At 27.7% G+C, this 21,354-nt stretch overlaps 3 protein-coding genes across 9 annotated transcripts; 1 reads left to right on the forward strand and 2 right to left on the reverse strand.

The window, feature by feature from the left end:
• Nucleotides 1-3,345: 3,345 nt before the first annotated feature.
• Nucleotides 3,346-9,204, reverse strand: LOC113867030 (calmodulin). Of its 2 annotated transcripts, XM_027501947.1 has the most exons (4): nucleotides 9,187-9,204; nucleotides 5,805-5,966; nucleotides 5,172-5,192; nucleotides 3,346-4,220 (listed from the first exon to the last, which is right to left on the reverse strand). In XM_027501947.1, the coding sequence occupies exons 2-4, from the start codon at nucleotides 5,878-5,880 to the stop codon at nucleotides 3,847-3,849; spliced, it is 471 nt and encodes a 156-aa protein (XP_027357748.1). In that variant the 5' UTR covers nucleotides 5,881-5,966; nucleotides 9,187-9,204; the 3' UTR covers nucleotides 3,346-3,846. The 2 variants fall into 2 exon arrangements, with proteins under 2 accessions (XP_027357748.1, XP_027357747.1); XM_027501946.1 differs by lacking the exon at nucleotides 5,172-5,192.
• Nucleotides 9,205-12,104: 2,900 nt separating this feature from the next.
• LOC113868120 lies at nucleotides 12,105-14,383 on the reverse strand. Its single transcript, XM_027503686.1, has 3 exons — nucleotides 14,107-14,383; nucleotides 13,057-13,181; nucleotides 12,105-12,405 (listed from the first exon to the last, which is right to left on the reverse strand). The coding sequence occupies exons 1-3, from the start codon at nucleotides 14,348-14,350 to the stop codon at nucleotides 12,199-12,201; spliced, it is 576 nt and encodes a 191-aa protein (XP_027359487.1). The 5' UTR covers nucleotides 14,351-14,383; the 3' UTR covers nucleotides 12,105-12,198.
• A 505-nt stretch (nucleotides 14,384-14,888) lies between these two features.
• LOC113867533 (L-2-hydroxyglutarate dehydrogenase, mitochondrial) lies at nucleotides 14,889-20,983 on the forward strand. 6 transcript variants are annotated; one of them, XR_003505177.1, is made up of 6 exons: nucleotides 14,987-15,338; nucleotides 16,267-16,548; nucleotides 16,714-17,150; nucleotides 17,955-18,114; nucleotides 20,430-20,643; nucleotides 20,708-20,787. XR_003505177.1 is itself a non-coding variant. In XM_027502915.1 (5 exons), the coding sequence occupies exons 1-5, from the start codon at nucleotides 14,994-14,996 to the stop codon at nucleotides 20,819-20,821; spliced, it is 1,338 nt and encodes a 445-aa protein (XP_027358716.1). In that variant the 5' UTR covers nucleotides 14,889-14,993; the 3' UTR covers nucleotides 20,822-20,956. The 6 variants fall into 6 exon arrangements, 3 of the variants coding, with proteins under 3 accessions (XP_027358716.1, XP_027358717.1, XP_027358718.1); XR_003505178.1 differs by having other exon boundaries at nucleotides 20,430-20,533; nucleotides 20,708-20,724; XM_027502915.1 differs by lacking the exon at nucleotides 20,430-20,643 and having other exon boundaries at nucleotides 14,889-15,338; nucleotides 20,708-20,956.
• The last annotated feature ends 371 nt before the right edge of the window (nucleotides 20,984-21,354 follow it).

Below are 21,354 nucleotides of genomic sequence, written 5' to 3' on the forward strand. Positions count from 1 at the left end.
TAATAATAGGATTTTGCCTTGTCTAAAGCAATAGGTGTTTTAGTAGTTACTTTAGTTGGCACTATACTCAAAATATAGTTTCTTGTCTTTGGTGCTTCTCCCCAAAGTGTCTCTATTAAGGTAGAATGACTTGTTATATTTCTTACCGTATCCTAAAGAGTTTATTTTTACCTCTCAACTATATCATTCATACTAGATGGCCCTCACATTGTCTGTTGAGGGACAATTAATGGTTTCTCCAATAATTTAGAAAATAGTCTTCTCACATAAATCATTATATATATCATAGTATTATGATATAATCACATCTTATATTTAATTCTTTTGTTAAATTAATTCTTAACTTTAACTTTAAAAATTTTTGGTCAAAGAAATTGTGTGTATAATAATAAAACTAGAACACATCATCCTCTAATACCCCCGTGATATCTACATTTCAAACACAGGCATACATGTACAATTTTTTATTTTAAAGCTGCTTTGTTATGACAAACATGCTGATCGCAGTTGTATGTTTTTAGATAGATACATGAATAATCCACCTAAGTCATCTATAGGTTAATAGTTATGAGGGAGTAAATATGGCCACATGTGATTAAGGTTAGGCATCTAATGCTCTTTTAAAAAAGGAAAAATCCTAATAAATGTAATTCAATTCTTACTCTCATTTCTTATGAGTTTGCTTCTATTAGATAATAATTATAGTTCAACTAGAATTTAAGTTTTCAAATAGGCTTGTTCTTTTGTGCAACCTTATATATTCTTTTAATATTTAGTTTATATTAAATTTTATAAATATTAAACAATATTTAGTAATATAACATTATCCTCAAATATTAAGAATATTATATATTAACATGATATATTTACATGATAATATGTAATATATGATTAGTTTTTTTTATTATTTCATCTAATTGAACACAAGGATAGAGCATGTCTAATTGTAAAATTTACTTTTATTTCTTGATATCTAAGTAGATTTTTCTTGAATAAATATCTCATATTTATTTTACTAAGAATAACTATGTATTTTGTAGTATGTCTTTGTAAAAAAAAAAAACTTTATAAATATTACTTATATTATATAAGAGGGACAAATTTCATATAGATCACTAACATTCCTACTCATGATTTATTTTATATCCAACCTTCAACATTATGATAATTTTATATAGATCACTAACATTCCTACTCATGATTTATTTTATATTCAACCTGCAACATTATGATAACTTCATTGGAGGTGATGTTTGATTAGATCAAAATATAAGTTCATCACGTAGAAATCATAATGTCTTTAGGTCAAAAAATCACTCATAGTTATACTAAAAAATATGTTTGACACTCATATAACAATTTATATAACACTTTTACAGAATTAGTCCAATATATTATTACTCCTAATGTGTATTTGTGTGAGAGTTTGATATCTTACATCCATGATATGAGATTTGATTATTAATTCACTCACACACTAGTCTTAACATATTATATTATCTTAATGTTAATATTTGACTAAAGACATTTAAAAACAACAGTAAGTAAGATCTTACAATTAAATCGTTTACTTGATATAATATAAAATAATACTTACTATTCTAAAATATCATTATATTATTACAGAAATAAATAACTTTAAAATGTTTTATTTATTAAAATAAATAATTATTATGTTATAAGATACTTTTATAATATAAAAGCATTATTAAAATCGTTGTAATGAAAGTTGTATTACGACAAGCACTTTAATTATTCTTTATCATTTATTAGAAATTTAAATTTATTTAAAAATATAATTGCTTATGAATTTTCTTAAACATATTTTCAATCCATGTATTTTAAATTTTGTGAATCTTAGTTTTAATCTTATTTATTTTATTTTATTCTCTATTTCCATATGATTTTAATTTTAATAACAAAAAATTGACATTTAGCAATCTTCTAAGTTAATTTTGTTATCATTTAATAATAAAAAAATATTAAGAATACACTTAAACTTAAAAAATTAAAGGCCAAAATCAAAATTTAAAAATTTAAAACAAAAATCTTACAAATATTTATAAATATTATAGATGATCTAGACAAGCTTGAATCACATGTTAGACACTTGACTACTAATCAACTTCCAAAGTTTATGTTTCTACTTTTTCATATTATCATTATTCATTATTTTTTTTTATTCGGTAATTGTTCAATTATGATTTAAGTAATAATTATTTACTTTGTAAATCTAAGACAAATCCTTTAAAATTGAAAACCTTAATGCATTTTGTTAGATTAAAGTCATTAAATCTTAGATAAATTTTATATTATTATTTTAATAAACTTATTAAGTATTTTAATATAAGCAATTGTAAACCTATAATTTTTTTTATACAATTGTAATTTGGATCCAAATTTTCTTTCATTAAGTCAAAAACTAAAAGTTCAATTCTATTTTTTAAATAAAATTATAAAAAATAAAAAAATATTACACGAAATTCACTTAAATAAATTTTAGATATTATTTATGAGAAAGTAAAGCGAGAGAGAGAAAGTTGGATATGAGAAAAGAGAGTAAGGGTGGAAAGAAGAAATGAGTTGAATATAATTCTATGAAAGAAAATGAAGCTGAGGAGAGAGAGTTGAGTACAGAAGATGAATAAGAGTATTGGATAGAGAGAGACAAAATTTAAGGAAGAGAAGTTAGGTACGATAAAAATAAGAAGGATTGAAGATATAAAAATAAATTTTGAATTTATTTAAATAAATTTTACATAACTTTTTTTATGTTCACATTTTTTTAAGCAAAAAATAAAACTAAATGCTAATTTTTGTGAGAGAAAATTTAAATTTATTTAATTCGTTTAAAATAGAAAGTTAAGTTAACCATAAAAATAGACTTATTTTTGTGAAAAATAATATGTAATTATTTTAGTAGAGAAAAAAAATATCTTCTATGCTAATTTCTTGTACCATGCACCAAAAAAAAAAAAAAAAAAGCATGTTTATTACAACATTAAACCTACTCTCATCAGAAACCTTTTAAATAATGGGTCTTATCCTGTCCAAATATTCGCAAGTGTTTTAAACTTTCGTATCCAAAGCTATTGAACGTGATACACATTTGTGCAGGAAATAAGAGATCGTAATACATGAATATTATATCATTCAAAAATCAAGTTTTCTGTATATAGAACTGTTGTATATATTGTTAATGCATAAAGATAGAACTTGATGAAAATTGTGCAATAATATTTAGACTATCAAACACATTCAAAGTTGAATATAAACACTAACACTAAGTATGATTATTGTATCAACGGAAAAAAAAAGAAAAAAAAAAGCATCCTGTAACTCAAGACCATAAAAAGATTGCTAAAAAATTAGTTTTGAAATTGTTTCTCAAACCTATTACTCAAACCCATATCCAATAATCCTACTGGCCAGAAGGAAATGGTATTGTCAACAAGAAGGAAATGTTCTTTTCAAGAAGAACTAGGCTGCATGTCAAATATCATTACAATATTCACCAACATTCACCAAAAATGAGGAGTGGTAGAAAGAGAAGTGACATCAACATTACAACTTTTTTAAAGAGGGGAGGTTGGGGTGGGGGAATAAAATTACAAGACAAACTAAGACGATACAGTTCCACCACAACCATTAGTGGCAGCACTTATCCCTAATTGACTTTTTAAGGTTGGACTCTAAACCATTAAATAAAAATAAAGGAAGAAGAAAGACAAGAACTACTACGAGCACAGTTGTACAAGCCAATCTTGTCCTTTCTCCTTTGTTTTTTGTTCATTTCCTTTTAATCAGCATTTTTTCATTCAGGTTTTGGTGGACATTGTGATGCGATCACTTGGCCATCATCACCTTAACAAACTCTTCGTAATTTATTTGGCCATCACCATCAACATCAGCCTCGCGAATCATCTCATCAACCTCTTCATCAGTGAGCTTCTCCCCAAGGTTGGTCATCACATGGCGGAGTTCAGCAGCAGAAATGAACCCATTCTGATCCTTGTCGAAAACCCGGAATGCCTCCTTCAGCTCCTCCTCAGAATCAGTGTCCTTCATCTTCCGGGCCATGAGGTTTAGAAACTCGGGGAAGTCAATGGTACCATTCCCATCAGCATCTACTTCGTTAATCATGTCCTGGAGCTCTGCCTCAGTTGGGTTTTGCCCCAATGATCGCATAACAGTTCCAAGCTCCTTGGTCGTGATGCAACCTGCAAGTCCACACCAAATTCAACAAAATCAACAACAGCTTCAAATTCATGGCCTCATTATCAACCACACACAGTGAAGTTAGTTGTTAATTAGTTAGATGATTATGCTTAGTCACACTAATAATTTTTTATTCAATCAATTTCAGGATCCAGACCTTTTTTTATGTGTTATTTAGAGAATAGTTTCATAATAACATCAATGCATTATCAACCACACATTTTTTCTTTTACCAAAATTAGACCATTTGGAAATTAGGGCATCAAAATTATATTTTCATTATGATTTGGTATATTTAAATATGCTTTTAATTTTGTTATTGACTTAGGTATTGTGCTTTGTTTTATTATTGTGGCATTTTGAATATTATTTTTGCATAAGAGTTTACAATTCAAGTTTATGTGAACTCTTGAATTTGACAACTTATTGATTCTAATAAGCTTTATGAAAAAATTTACGTTATAGACGCTTGTGTGAAAAAAGTTTATTCATTAAATTTTAATTAGACTACTTACCCAAACACACCCTTGATACTTTTGTCTTTAGCAAGAAAATATAACTAGCTATGTATATTTTCTGATGTGTTGTCAAGGACACACATTAAGAAATTAATAAATAGTAATTTTTCATTAAAAATTATAATAGCTAATGTTCTAATTTTTAGTAAAACCCTACTAAATGTATGTTCTTATTGTGTGCCCTTCTACACAAGTAAGAAAAACCGATAATATATAAGTGCTTTTCAACAAAACTTTGCCAAGTTTCACAACACTCGGACACAAAAGCAAGCTCACAAGCCATAGGCAAAGTATCAAAATATTAATCATATTCATAAGAATGTCAATAATATCTAGAAATAAATAAATAAATAAAGAGTTGCAAATGTCCGTATGTCAGTTGGATATATCAGTCAAACATTAATATCAAGTGAAAGTTTTATAATTATCCCTGACTGTCTCCGTTATCAACACAATCTTTATATATGCAGTTTACTGATAAAGAAAATGCAGGGAAACGAAGAAAAATGAGTAATCTAACTAGAATTCGTTCCTCTCTTTCCCCTTCCTCAAACAATATGAAAACCAAAACATGCAATGGAAAAAAACATGCCAAGACTAAGATCTAAAACCTTCTACAACTCCTCATTTACCTAAAATTCCAGCAATTATTTTCCTTAAAAATTAATAAACCAAACACCAAACGTAACCTTCAATTCATGTCTATAAAAGAAAAGTGAGATAAACAATAATTCCTTAAACAATTAAATTCAACCAAAAGAGAAACTAGAAAATAACAAGCAGAAGACAAAAAAAACGTTAGCATTTTTTCTCCTCTGCAGTAAATAAATAAATAAATAAATAGCCAGAGATCTAAATCTATAAATTAACCAAATAATAATAATAATAATAATAACAATAAACTTCTCAAAAGAAAAAATCAACAATCACGATTCCGCCTAATTTCCGAATCCAAATCGAGAGCAAAAGCTTGTCAAAACAAAATAACGACGTAAGAACACCGATCTTCGAAAACTGCTCTCGTTGTAACAAAATCAAATCAAATATATATCGAGAGAGAGAACGAACCGTCGCCATCCTTGTCGAACAAACTGAAGGCTTCTTTGAACTCGGAGATCTGTTCATCGGTAAGTTGATCGGCCATTGTTTTGGTGTTCGGTAAGAGAATCGCTCTTTCTTCTTTCTCTTATTGTCTAGTTCGAGTTTCTTGGATCAATTTGAGAGAGAGAGTGTGTGTGTGTTTGAACGTAGATGGCACCAAGTCTCGCTGGCGCTGTTTATATATGAAGCACCATCGCTGGAATCAATCATAACTGAGCAACGCGGTCTCCACACCCTTTACCATTTTTTTACTTTTCCTTTTCTCTTTTTTGCCCCTTCTTCTCTTCCCTTTTCTACCCCTTATTCTACCATTTTCACCTTTTAATAAATAATAAAGTTTTATTCAAATTTATAATATTTGATTCATTATTATGAACATGAATAATTCATTGATAATCCCTTCATTCGTTCTTTTATTATTAAGATGTAACGTCTAAAAAAAAGAGTTTGCATCTTTGAATAAAAAAGTCTTAAATTTAATTTAAAAAATGATATATATATATATATATATATATTTATAAATATATAAAACTTTTAATTGTCTCATTACAAAATATTTGGGATTTATTTTATTTTTTATTTATATAAATACTAATTAGAATTTTAAAATAACATTAATTTTTAATTATACTCTTATTTTTATGTAATTCATTATCATTTACACACTTAGAATAAATCAAAGAGAGATAATAGTGAATTTTGTATTGAAAAATTCAAAATAATTTTAATATAAATAAAGATATTAATTATATTATTTAATGTGTGTGTTACATCTTATGTGAACAGATAAAAATAAAAAACAATATATAATTTACTTTATAAAATTCATGACGGATTAAGGTTTTTTTCTATGTCCATCCAAAATTTTTAATTAAATTATATTTAATTACTGTATACATTTTTATAAGCATTTGTCACTTTTTTCAATAAAATGAATTTAATAAGGAAAATCTTTTACTCCAACCTAATAAATATTTTAAATAAGGAAATGTGATTTTTTTTTCAAAAATCACGTTTTTAATTCAAGTTTAAATATCTAATATTTTATATTTTTAACAGAATAATTATTTTTAAAAAAAATCAATACATTTAAATGTTTAAACTAAATTTTAAGGGTTGAAATTAATAAAATTATATATATCTAGTTACTAATATATTTAATCAATGAAACGTTAAAATTAAAATCAAGGTGTAGTGTGAAATTAATATAATTATTGTATTTTTAAATAAGAATAATTTTGATAAATTTAGCTTCTGTATAAATTAAAACCTGTTAATTATTTTTTAAAAGCTTTATTCTTTAGGAATCAGTTAAAAATGTGTTTATGATGAGGAATAAAGAGAATTCAAAAGCATTTTGGTTTTTAATGTTTATTGTATTTTAAGAAGTTTCCATGAAAAATGTTTTGAGAAAAAACATTATTTGACACATAATTTTGTATAATCAAAATATTAACTTTGATTTTTATAGTTTTATTCTAATTTCTTAACATTTTTTAAAAATGACGTATCGACCAAATTCTCATCTTCATAAAATACAACTAAATTGCTAAGAAAATGGGACAATTGCTTGAATGAAAATGCTGACAAGATTTTAAATTGACGATAAAACTTTAAGAAAGTGTATTTCTAATATTCTTTTACCTTTTTATAATATTTTTAACAATTTTTTAAAGACACTTTTAATTATTGACTGAAATTTAATAAAAATTACAAAAGGATAAAAAGTTTATTAAATTAAGAATAATAAAAATAAAATTTTATAAAGTTATTATAATTTTAATTAATAGTTAAAAATATATTATAATATTTATCAAAAATAAGAGTTTTAGCTTATTTTAACTTTTATTACGCTTTAAATTGAAAACCCTTTTTCTTTAATTTAAATATTTTTCATAAATGGGATGGGTATTAGTGTCATATCGTTAACAAAACTAAGACTACATCAAAGACAAACGTCAATTTTGAATCAGGGGTAGTTTAGGTAAGATACGTCTCTTGAGGATAAAGATCTTCGGCATGGTAGCAAAATATCTCAGGTTCAGGTAATGGGCAAAATTGTAAATTCAAAAATTCAATCAACAAAACCAAAGCTATCACAATTGGCCAACAGTGTTCTTCGGTGACAAACATTCGCGTGTAGCCACGTGGCATTACTAGAATGTAAAGATAAAAATCTACGGTCCACAGTCACACACCACAGATTTTACATGGAGTGTACCTTATCATAACAAAACTCACCAACGAAAATCTTTGGAAACTTAATAAAGCATAGCGTTGAAAAATTAAGAAAAAGGAGGTATTTACTATTAAAGTGCTTATTAGTTAATACCTCAGAAAAAAAAAGTGCTTATTACCATGTAAATTTGATAATTATAATTTTTTTAATATTTAAAAAATAAAAAAATATTTATATATTTTTAAATAAATCATCAATTTTATTTTTATTAATATAAAATTAATAATAATTACATAAAATATTCTCTAAATTTATAATATATTAAAAAATAATGTTTCTATTAGTAGTCACATCAAATACTAGTTTCGTGGTGGTGAGAAATTGTTGTTGGTCAATGATTTTTTATTTATTTATTGTATTTATTATTTATTTAAATTTTATAAAGAAAATTATTCTATGACGTTATTGCCACGCAACTTGACAACGGAAACAGGGGACGCAATACGCGGTTACGCGGTTTGGACGCGGAGCGGTTGCAGCAGTAAGGCCCATTTTAATGCCCCGTCACGATTTCTCTGTTCACTTTCTCTCTTTAACTATATTTTCTTTCTGCAATAATAATCAATTATTTAAAATATCTTAAAAATAACTTTTAATTTTAAAAATTCTATTATAAATAATTTAAATTCATTACACGTATTATTTTTAAATTAATTATTATAAAAGTTAACCTTTTTCACTTATATGTTAATATCTAGGGTTAAATGTTATAAAGTATTTATGATTAGATGATACTATAAAGTTAGTGTTCTTTAGTTAAATTTTGAAATTATATAGTTTTTAATCATTTATATTAATGTATAAATTACTTAAATAATATAAAAATATTAATTAATATTTAGAAAATTTATTTGATATTAATTTTGGTGTTACAAATATTTATGATGATAAACAAATCCTTCAAATGAAATTAAATAATTTATAAATAAAAATAAAAATTATTCATATATTTTAAAATTTTAATATTATAAATATTTAAAATATCAACTTAATTTTCATTATAATTCTTTCAAAGATCAAAAGAAATTATAAGTATTTAATTCATAACCTATTTGTGCATGTAATTTTTTATTATTACAATAATCACTTTATATATATATATATATATAGAGAGAGAGAGAGAGAGGGAGAGAAGGGGGGTATGATTTATTAAATATGTTTATTTACTTTTACGAAAGAGTTAACTCATAATATGTGCTTTAAATTTATATTATTATCTAGTAAAAAAATATAAAGTCTAACTATTTTTTTATGATTTTAAGTCTCCTAAAAAAGTAAATCTAATAAAATATTTTTCTATAATGTTGAATAACATATACAATAAAAATTTATACTTTTCTAAATATTATTATAATTTTTAGTCTTTGAAAAATATTAAAAATAATGATAGTATAAAAAATGTGTTGAAAAAAATTAGAACTTAAAATATTAAATAAAATATAGATAAGATAATAAAATTTTCATAAAAAATAATAAAATAATAAAATAATAAAATTTAAAATTTAAAATATATTAAAATATGCCATGTAACATATTAGTAGTTGAACTTTAATACTAGTAATATATATGAATTTGAGCTGAAAATTCTATCGGAGAATTTTCATGACAGGGATTCGTTTATTTGGTTTTATGGAAAATAGAGTGAACGAAAAAGAAACCACGGCGTCCCCATCAAAGACAATTGGAGCTTTTATTGGTTACGTAGACTCTTGCAATGATGAGGCCATTCAGATGTTAAGTTGATTGCATCTCACCAAAATGGGTCAACCTAGAAACGAAGAATAATTGTGAGGATTTGTGAGTATGCTGTGATAGGAAAAGCAACTAAAACAAGAAACCTTTTGGTAGCATTAGTTGAGACTTGAGAGGCTGATTCTCTAAAGATAAGAAATCTAATTTTATTTATCATTAAAGGAGTGCTTAATTACAAATCATTTAACTTATGGTGTATTATAAACAAACAATTGGCATTTACTTATGCACAAGAAATGTTAAATGTTAAGATAATTTTAGTTAGTATAGATGTTGTTTGACCAAAAAATTAAATTAACAAAGAATATAGAGACTTATATTAACCAATAATATTTTATACTATTTATGTATTGATGGTATATATTAATGTTATATACTAATAAAATTATTTAATAGTATAATATATTGTTTTTTTAGGATAGAACTATAAAGTAAATATACTAGCAAATCAATTTTTGTTAAAAATCTTCATATTAACAAAATCTAATTCAACAATAATTTTTGTAGTAAATCACATTTTTCAGTGACGGAAGCTCCAATCATGGACACCTCAAAACACCACACATGTAGCTGCTTGGAGAAGAAATCAAAGACTTAATTGAAGCTTATAATATAAGAACAATGAGAACAATGTGAACATGGTCCTAAAAAAATAAAGCATCATTAATCATGTTTTTTAAAAATTTACATTATCAAATTAGGTTTTTAAGGATTTAAATCTTTACGACGTTAGTTCTTCAAACATTTTGTTAACAAAGTAACTAGTCTTTTAAAAACTTAATTTGCTAATTATTCTTTCAAGATCTAAATCGACACTGCTATTTTAAAGATAAATTAAATCTTTGAAAAAAAATCTAAAATTTATCAAATTAATTCTGATACGGAATTAAAGCCATCATACAAAGACTAATTTAGTCACAAAAGTTTTAAAAGATTAATTTGATAGCGATTTAAGTAATTAAAATATTAATTTGTCATTTCAAATATTTAAATTTGAAAGATTTTCTCGATAATTAACACTTTCATTTATAGACTATTAAATTGAATGTTTTCTTTAAGCATAATTTATGGAGGATCAAAATTTATCACAACTGTGCATCGCAGTAGACAACAATCTACTGGGGAACAAACAACTAAATTTCTTATTAATATTACTTACACATCTCAAGTTCCAATTTCATTGTATAAATTACAGTTTTGTTATTTGAATTACGGAAAATTGACTCCGTAATATGATATTGTATATATCCATTTCAAAAACATATTAAAAAATTACTTTAAAATATTTATCTTTTAAATGTTCAAGAAACATTTATGCATAAATTAAGCAAGGTGTAAAAAGTTTATGGAAAAAATTAAGAGACAAACAAAAAGAATTAAACCATACTAACTTCATCAATTTGAAGCATAATCATAAAATGGATTCATGTAAGCAAGATCTGTTAATTCCTTAAATAGCTTTTAATTAGTTTCATCCGAGGTAAGAATCAGCACCAATAATAATAATAAAAAAAAACAAAATACACAGATTAGTGACCGAAATTTCTATGGTTAATCAAATCATGCTAATCAAATGTTTTGTGGACGTATACTTGATTAAATGAAATAGAACTGAGAAAATAGATTCACAGCACAAATAGTATAGTAATTCAGATTTCCAAAGAAGACAAGAAAGAGAGAACATTAGTTACAAATTTAAACAAACACCTTTATACTAAAGGATAATGATGGTAGACAACTGTAAAATGGCATCATCTATAATTTTACAGTATATAAAACTTTTGAATTGAGAAAAAAATATAACATCAGATTACAAGCTTCTAACTTTCTAAGCATTGCACCATGGAAACAAGTCATATAGCTGATAGAAAGAATGGCTCATAAAAATTAACCCAACTATATTTAATATGTATTTGGTGAGGTGATGACCTAAAATATGATTCTGAGTAACTAGTAGACAAAAAAACAAAGAACATTTTCTTGTAACAGACTATGGATACTATAGAAAATATAGTTTCTTCCTTTTTCTAAACTGAAAACCTTAAAATTCATCAAATGAGTTTGCAACAAAGCAAACATTCTACATAGACATTTTCAGAAATATGTAATCATAATAATGTTGTAGACAGTAAAGTTAATATCTTTGTAATTATATTAATTAAGTAACTTTATGTTTCGTTATAGTTATAATTCATGTATTAATTATTTTTATCATGTTTTGCTGTATAGTTTAGATACAAGAAATCATTTTATGTCTCTCATTCTTCTCTCATCTCAAATAATCTTCTTATGTCATGTATTAATAACCTTAGAAAATACATTTTACATTGCACCAAAAGGAAAGTAACTAGAAAATCCTTAGAGAACACCTTAAAGATCTTTCCAAACATTAAAGTCAGTACTTGATGCATTATAAGTTATGACACTATCTTGGCATCCTATAAAGAATGTACTTCGAACATGATCTATGTTCATTATTGCATGGGCTATCCCTCTTGGGCTTGCGACAATAACAACATCATCTGACCCAAAAGTCACCTCAGCATAACCACTATCAGGTATCTTCTTGTTCTCTAACTGCAAAAATGTTGCATGTCACAAATAAAAAACGTATGAAAATTTGTTTTTGATGGTCAACTACAATCTGTGTTATAATTTGGAAATTAGTTGTTCCACCATTGCATTACAAAAGGATCAAATAGCTTGCTATGCCCATTCAACAGTATTGCAAAATTTATTATAGAAGGAATTTTTCATTTCATTTCATTGTGAATCTGTGATGCACAAGAAACTATAGCATATTCCTTCACTTTATTTATGAAAACCTTCTTATCCATAACCATGACTAGATAAAAGTTAAAAAACAAACTAAACAAGAATGAGGAGTAAGCCAACAACAAATCTCAATTTTTCTGCTTACAATACTATTATTTGAGCATAAATTCAGAAATCGGTAACTTCAAAGATTAAAAGAGATATATATTTTGTAACACTTATCCAAGAATAAGCATTCAAGATTAATTGTTTAGGCAAAGAAACCAAAAGAATAGAGATAACATCTTGATAACTATTCACTTAAAGGGATTTTACTTTATCTTTTGGCCAACATGTAAGATTGTATAGCCTTCTATTTATAAAAGTCATTTATCTGGTAAGCTAGTTATCAATTCAATAATACATAAGAAAATCAATGATATTTTTGGTGTCAAGATTAAGATTGGACCTTACCCTAAATTTTGTTGAAGCACCCCAAATGACAAGTGTCTCATTACAATCATGGTGTCTATGATTTCCTCTTAACCTGCCCGGTCTAATTTCCCCAGCATGAATCGAAGCACAATTAACAGCTCCACCTATGGAGAAGAGAAGCAATTAAGGATCTTGTTTTAAATTACTACTAGAATCATAACACAAAAATAACAAATCAAAAGTATGTTCTAACTCTAGAAACACAAAAAGTAAACTTTTGAAAATAAAAATACTTCTTATAATTTTAAAAATTACATAATTTTTAAAAGTTACATAAATTACTCTCATAATTTTTATATCTAAATACAATACAAAACACAATAACTACATTCTATTCTTGCTTCTAAACATAATATATAAACACAAACATAAGTATCTATGTCTCTATTCTCCAAGAACTGTTACTACGAAGAACTAATAAAACAAGACATGAACGACTAGAATAGTAAAGTTTTACATTTGAAAATAAAAGAATTATATAATATTAATGAAAACTTTTTTAAGGAATGACTAAAAGTTTTTATAATAATCTATCATTTATTCTTGTCATTCCAAAGTAATTTTAGACATATCAATTTAAAATGAAAATCTCACTTTCTCTTTCCTTTTCCTCCAAAGCTCCTTGTTGTAAAACGTACCCTAAAAGAATATATCTATTATTTGCCATATCTACTTGAAATCCTACACCTAATCCACTTTAATTATTTTTTTACCAAAAAATATGTTAGGGTCATTGACCAATTCGTAGACAATACTAGTTAGTATATACAGACCACGTTTTTCAATTTTAATAAAGTAACACATTTGATAACTAATATATATAATAGTTAAATTGTTAAAATATATTTTTAATAAAAAAGTTATTAGTGATGCCATTTTACTAAATTCAACACCTAATATCATTTGATCCTAATACACATATGGTGTTAATTATAATTAAAAATTGAAAACTGCCATAAGCCTATAACATTTGATAATGAATCTGATTAAGATGGAATTTCGGAAGTGAAGCAATTGAAATAAAAAAACCTGAAATGGCATAAGCAGATGTAAGAGATAGAGGATCAAGCAACCAGCCACGGTTGTCTTTTACAATGGGAGAATGGAGCCGAGTGTGAAATCTAACAAGATTGGCCTTGAAATCATCATCATCAGGGATGAGAGAAAGAGAAGGATGGTGCATTCGCACAAAGATCCATATGAGGATGAGAACCATACTCACAGCCACACATGGTGTGTTTATGTAGACCATTCTTCTTGGCATGCCCATCATTTCTTTATGTTTCTCTTTATCTTTTCCAATGGAAGCAATGGTTAATCACTCACCTCCAACGGATCATGATATACTGATGAAATAGAAATGCAAAGAGAAACTAAATAAATGAAATATTAATTAATTTATTTTAATTAGTTTTTATTTTCGGTTAGTTTAATTACTAATATAAGCTTTTTCATTTGCAAGACAAATATGACACAAATACTGTATGAAATTAATTTTAAATATATCTATTTTAGTTTTTTGATTTGGGATTGAAAGGGTGAGAGAGTGGTCGAAGAAGAATGATTTGTTTCTGTAAATACGAATTTATATGAATTTTTAAATAATAAAATTTTTAAAGAATATTTTTTGTAAATATAAGTTTTTAAAATAATAATTTCACAGGATGATGTGGGAGTAATAAACTCTAATCACCGTTACTTTATCTTTCAGCGTTTTATTTCGTTCATCTTTCATCTCGCATGAAAGAAGAAAAGCATAAATCCTTCCCTACTTAATTCTTTTTATCGAGCCCATGGTGATTGGATTTTGGTAAATTGATTGATAATTTAATCCTCAGTTCCTCACCATAATTTTCTCTCCTCCAACAAACAAATAAGCTGAAAGCTGAGACAACAAAAGTGGTGTCGGACTGAGAATGATAAAGCAAACAGTTCAAAGGTTGGAAGGATGCATATCATCGGCATCAAGAAGAAAGAATGTTGATATAAAATGGAAGAAGCACTTTTTTGGCAATTGGGTCAGAAACGTGAGCAACACCACCCAACCTGAAAGGACAACCTCGTACAGTGTTCCAAAGGAGAGAGTGGATTGCATAGTGATAGGTGCTGGTGTGGTGGGCATAGCAATAGCAAGAGCCCTAGCACTTAAGGGTAGGGAAGTGTTGGTCATAGAATCTGCCCCCACCTTTGGAACAGGCACCAGTTCTAGAAATAGTGAAGTTATTCATGCTGGAATCTATTACCCTCGCAATTCTTTCAAGGTTGGGGTGCTCTTTTCAGTTAAAGTTGTCATTTTTATTGAATTTGGATCCTGTTTTGTTTATGTTAATGAGTAGGGTTTTTGGGAATCTCACCTTAGGATTGAGTTTAAACACCTAAAATAGCAAAATTTTATTGAAAAATATCACATTTAAGTTATAACAATATGATGAATGCATCTTTTATTAATAAAAAATTACTACTTTCAGGTACTTTGTGGGCTGAGATTAACATTTTCTTTGTATGTGACATTATATAGTTGTTGACATGTTCTCATTAAGAGATGATTATTAGTTATCAATAGTCATGTTGGAGAAGAAAAGATATAATTTTTATCAAATGAATACCCACTATAATTGGATATAGGACTTATTAACTCAATTTGATACAATTTGTATCTTTCTTTTATTTAACGTGATCATATCATGTTACACAATAACATGAGAGAATCGAAATCCATTTTTGTGTAACCCCACTAGATAAAGTTATCAATTTTATGTTATGAATCTGGTTAAATCTCGGTGTTATTTGCTGGTTGGTGAAAAAAGCATGTTGGGTAATTGGAGACTCAAATGGTTGAGTCTTTCGTTGATCTCACATGGCTAAGATGATAGATGGGGAAGCAATGTATCCAGGGATTTTATTTTGCATTTGAAGTTCAAGTGAATGCACTAGTAGGCATTTTTGTTTGACACTTAAACATCTGATGAAGCGTTGTTCACTTCATATCATAAAACTAAATTCTTAGAAATAATATTTATTGACTAAATCTAAAACACATAAAATGAAAATAATCTTCTCTACTAAAAAGGACTTAGACATATTGTTCACTTCATATCATAAATATTGAGTATTTTTATTTTCCATTCTTTCTCCTGACAATGGTCCAAAATATGATTATATCTGTTTTATTTCCTCCTTTATCTGCAGGCAATTTTTTGTGTAAGAGGAAGGGAAATGTTGTATGAGTATTGCTCCAAGCATGATATTCCACACAAACAAATTGGTAAGCTCATAGTGGCTACTCAATCTTCGGAGATTGCAAAACTAGATGATATTTTTAATCATGGGATTCAAAATGGGGTTGATAGTTTGAAGATGATGGATGGTGCTGAGGCCATGAAAATGGAACCTGAATTGCAATGTTTGAAGGCAATACTATCACCTCTCACGGGGATTGTTGATTCCCATTCTTTAATGCTGTCTTTAGTGGTATGAATTTCTAGCTTCTTTTACATGCTGTAAAGATGGGGATTAATGTATCCAAATTTGTTTTAAATATATCGATTCAGCTTCAATCTTTTGTAATTAAACATTTTCTTTATTTGGAGTTAAAATGATATATTGACAAGAATACAAACCCCCATGTTGGTCCAGGGGGAAGCTGAAAATCTTGGAACAACCTTCACGTACAATTCAACTGTCATTGGTGGCCATCTCAAAGGAAATGAGATTTGTCTTCAAATAACAGAAACCAAGCATCTTAACCAATGGGATGGAACATCAATTTTGCACCCAGAACTTGTCTTAATTCCTAAACTTGTTGTCAATTCTGCAGGCCTGAGTGCCCCTGCTCTTGCAAAAAGATTTATTGGCCAACAAAGTGAAGTTATTCCTCCTGCCTACTATGTACGTGGTTGCTACTTCATGTTATCTAACACTAAAGTCCCTCCTTTCAAACATTTGATCTATCCTATACCAGAGGATGGCGGCATTGGAGTGCATGTTACACTAGACTTGAGTGGTCAGGTCAAGTTTGGGCCAAATGTTGAATGGATTGATGGTGTTGATGATATTTCAAGCTTTCAGAATAAGTACTTCCTAATACCCTTTCATTCGCATGCTTTTGATTTGTTTTGGAATCTGGGTTCCTTGCCATATCCCATACATGATCTGTGGCAACATTTGCCTTTTTTGTGTTTGAAATGGTTTTATTCCTAAATTTATAATTCGTTATTTGTAGTTTCAGTTCAAACATGCCCAACAGATTACTTGACATCTAGATCGCTTCTCACCTTCCCACTATCACAACATCTTTCCAAATACTTGAATGAAGCTACATGATTTTGCTAATATTTCATGGTCAAAGACTAGTTTCATGTATAGTGTAATCGTTTTTATAGTTTCTTAGCATTAGGAAAGGTAGATGGTTCACTTTATTTAACAATTTTATAAGATTAGGCATTATATGTTAATTCTTATCCTAATGGTGAAACTAGTCTATGGCTTGGATTTATTCTGCAGTCACTTGTTTGTGTCTGTTAGTGTATCAAGATCATACCACTCTTTATACTCTTATGCTTCTATTAGCCCCTTGAAGTATGTTATCATACTTATTGTGTCCATTTATTTATTTTAAGTTTAGATTAGTTATATTTTAATGCGATATTAAAATTTAAATTGATAGGCATAAAGTTTATATTTACTAGAGATATTTTACATCTGTGTATGATCTTAAATGTAAGATTTGGACAACTGATATATTAGTAAATAAAACTTTGTCATTGCTAAACCTTGGTTTGTTTTTTTCCTTTTCCCTCATGGCAGTTTTCCATGCATTCCCTTGAAAAAAAGTGTATTTGGATTGCAGATATGACTTAAGTAACCATTGATCCTAGGTTTGACTATTCAGTAAATGCAAATCGTGCTGAGCAATTTTATCCAGAGATAAGAAAGTACTACCCAAATCTGAAGGACGGTTCTCTAGAACCTGGATATTCAGGGATCAGACCTAAACTTTCAGGACCGCGCCAGCCCCCTGTTGATTATGTTATACAGGTTCCTTCTCATACTCTCTTACTGTTTTCCTATCCTCCTGTACTGTGAGTCTCATAATTTGATAAGAGAGACAGTATTGTGCAAGATGTTAGATTTACTATTACATTTCTACCATATAATTTATGTAACAGTTCCCTCGCTTTGGCTAACAGTTATTTTGTAAACTCCAAATTAGTCCATTGGTCTGTGCCACTTTATGTTCAATATTTATCAGCTTAAGTTCATTTGATACATTTCCGTCACAAATCAAATAGATTGGTATTGGTGTCCTAAAAGTATCTTTTACACGCACCATAGAATTTGTTTTTCTTTTTAAGTCAATGGACTACTGGCATCACCCTTTAACTTTGCACAACAACTGTAAGTATCATCAATACTTCCATGGTTGCCAAATGCCAATTGATCCACGTGATTATATGGTTGAATATGCTTTGGCTAAAGTACAAATATGAAGAAGATAAGCATTGGTTTTCTAGATTATACTTTTTCCTTCACAAAATTTGCTGCTATTTACATATCGTGGACTGTTGGCATCACCTGACATTTGTTTGCTCTAAAATCATGATTATATAGACTTGTTCGTTTAGAATTTCCAATCATGCAGATACTTACAAAATTTTATAATCAGTAATAAATATTGGTATATAAGCATGTAAACTAGATGACATTGTTAATGTTGACTGTAAATGCACAATCTCAGTAATAGAACATCTATCCTTGTGCAAAATATTTCAGGTCAGTCATATAATATCCTTAATGGATTCTGTCAGATATATATTCATTTCAGCCTTGTTAGTCCTAATTGCAACTATAAAAAGTCAATCATTTGAAACTATTGCTTCTTTTTTTGTTAAATATCCTCGATGGGAGAAATATTTCTATGAACATTTTAACAAGGGACAAGGAGCAAGTGAAGATTTAACAGAATTAGAAGTACAAGTGAATGAGCTAAAGTTAGCATATTACCATAAAATTCGAGTTTGAGAAGTAAAGAAAGCTATTAAGAGGATGAAGAATGGTAAACTGATTGGCCTTGATAATATTCCTATAGAAGTTTGGAAAAACAAGAACTGAAGTGACTCACTAAAATCTTTAATGAGATTTTGAGATTTAAGAATATGCCATATGAATGAAGGAAGAACACTTTGGTTCCTATATACAAGAATAAGGGTGATATCCAAAATGTTGAGGACTATAGTGGGATTTAAATCATGAGTCACACTATGAAGTTGTGAGAAAAGGTGATTGAACATAGAATACAGGAAGAAATTGAGGTTGCAAAAATTCATTGATATGGAGTAGCATATATTTGGGTAAAAAAGACATGTACAAAGGGGTAACTACATGTGTGAAAACTTATGAGGTATTTCTAAAGACTTTCCAATTGGAATTAATTTACATCAAGGCTTCGCTTTAAGTCCTTATTTGTTTAATCTTGTTTTAAATGTGCTTAAAAATGACACAAAAGATTATTTCTTGGTGCAGACTATTTCCAGATGATATAGTGTTAGTCGAGGATTCGAAAAAAAAGATTAATCTAAAACTTGAGTTATGAAGGAGACTTTAGAATCTAAGAGTTTTCATTTGAGTAGAAGTAAAATAGAGTACATGCATTGTAGGTTTACCAAAAAAAAAGATGAGGATTATTTGTTGAAAGTTACACTTGGAGATGATATTATACTGAAAGTTCTCAATTTCAAGTACTTGGGGATTGATTATACAAAATAATAGATAAATTAATGAAAGTGTTAGTCACTAAATTCAAGCTAGGTAGTTAAAATGGAGAAAGATATTAGAAATTATTTGTGACTGCAAATACCTACCAAGCTGAAAGAAAAATTTTACTGGACTGCAATACGACTAGTATCTTATATGGTAATGAATGTTGGACCATAAAGGAATATAAGAAAAAGGTGAGAGTGACAAAAAAGTAAATGTTAAAGTGGATCAGTGAATATGTGAGAAAAGATAGGATATAAAATGATAGTATACAAGATAATATTAGAGTAGTGCCTATAGTGGAAAATATGATTGAAAATTGTTTAAGGTGGTTTAGTCATGTGCAAAGAAGACTTTTAGAAGAGTTAATAAGGAAAGTGAATTGCATAACTCTTAGTTGGTAAAGAGAGGTCAAAGGAGATTCAAATGAATCTTAGACATAGTTATTAAAAGAGATCTGTTAATTAATCAAATTTCTGAAAATTTAATTTTTGATCGAACCCAATAACATCGTGTGATCTATGTAGTTGACCTCACTTAATGAAATAAGGCTTGGTTGTTGTTATAGTATTTGTTGTTTCTTACATTCTTCTTAGTGTCACACCACCACAACACATTTACTACAATGCATTTATTACTAGGTAGATGAGTCTCTTCCAATTCAAACATCAAAATGTAATTTGATTGAATTTTTTAAGCGGTATAGAAAATTGCAAATGTTGTAGTATTAATTTTTTTTTTGTCATGTGAATTCTGTGATATCCTTGAAGATCATGGCAATATTACTGCCATCTTCATTTGAAGGGTGTGGTTGGATTTTCTACGTTTCAACCAAACATGAAAAAATGGTCTAATTATTGTTCCATTTGTGCAGGGAGAAGACATCCATGGGGTACCAGGTCTTGTAAATCTTTTTGGAATTGACTCACCAGGTTTAACATCAAGTATGGCAATTGCAGATTTTATTTCTACAAGATTTTTGGGATGATGGAAGTATGAAGTGTAAAGATGTAGAAACTACGCACCACCCGAAACCAAGTTGTTATTACACATGAAATTTTGCATTATTAAGCTAAAATTGAGTACAATTTGATAATAATAATAATAATAATAATTCATTAATACCACAAAAAAAATGTCCACATTCGTTTTTGTTGCCGTGTCTACTATTAACTACTTGATAAGGGTCCTGTTTAAAGCTTGTTGGAATCAAACATGAAATGTAAGCCAAAAGTTGTGTAATTATCATTCCGCAAATATAAGGCAGTATATTTACTATGATTTTAAATGAACACCTAATACATAAAAGTTTGCAACAACTGTATAAAATATATATACAATTCTTTTAACGTAATATACAAGAAAAAAATTATTAAGATTTCTAACATAATTAATGTAAAATATTTAATGCTAATATTGTAATTTTTAATAAAATTTAATGTTCATTTAAGCAATTTTTCTAATGTATAAGTATAAAACACTGAATAAAAACTTATACCTAATTTTTATAAGATATCACAA

The sequence above is a fragment of the Abrus precatorius genome, unplaced genomic scaffold (genome assembly GCF_003935025.1).
Source record: "Abrus precatorius isolate BTA unplaced genomic scaffold, Abrus_2018 Scaffold5, whole genome shotgun sequence".
NCBI lineage: Eukaryota > Viridiplantae > Streptophyta > Magnoliopsida > Fabales > Fabaceae > Abrus > Abrus precatorius.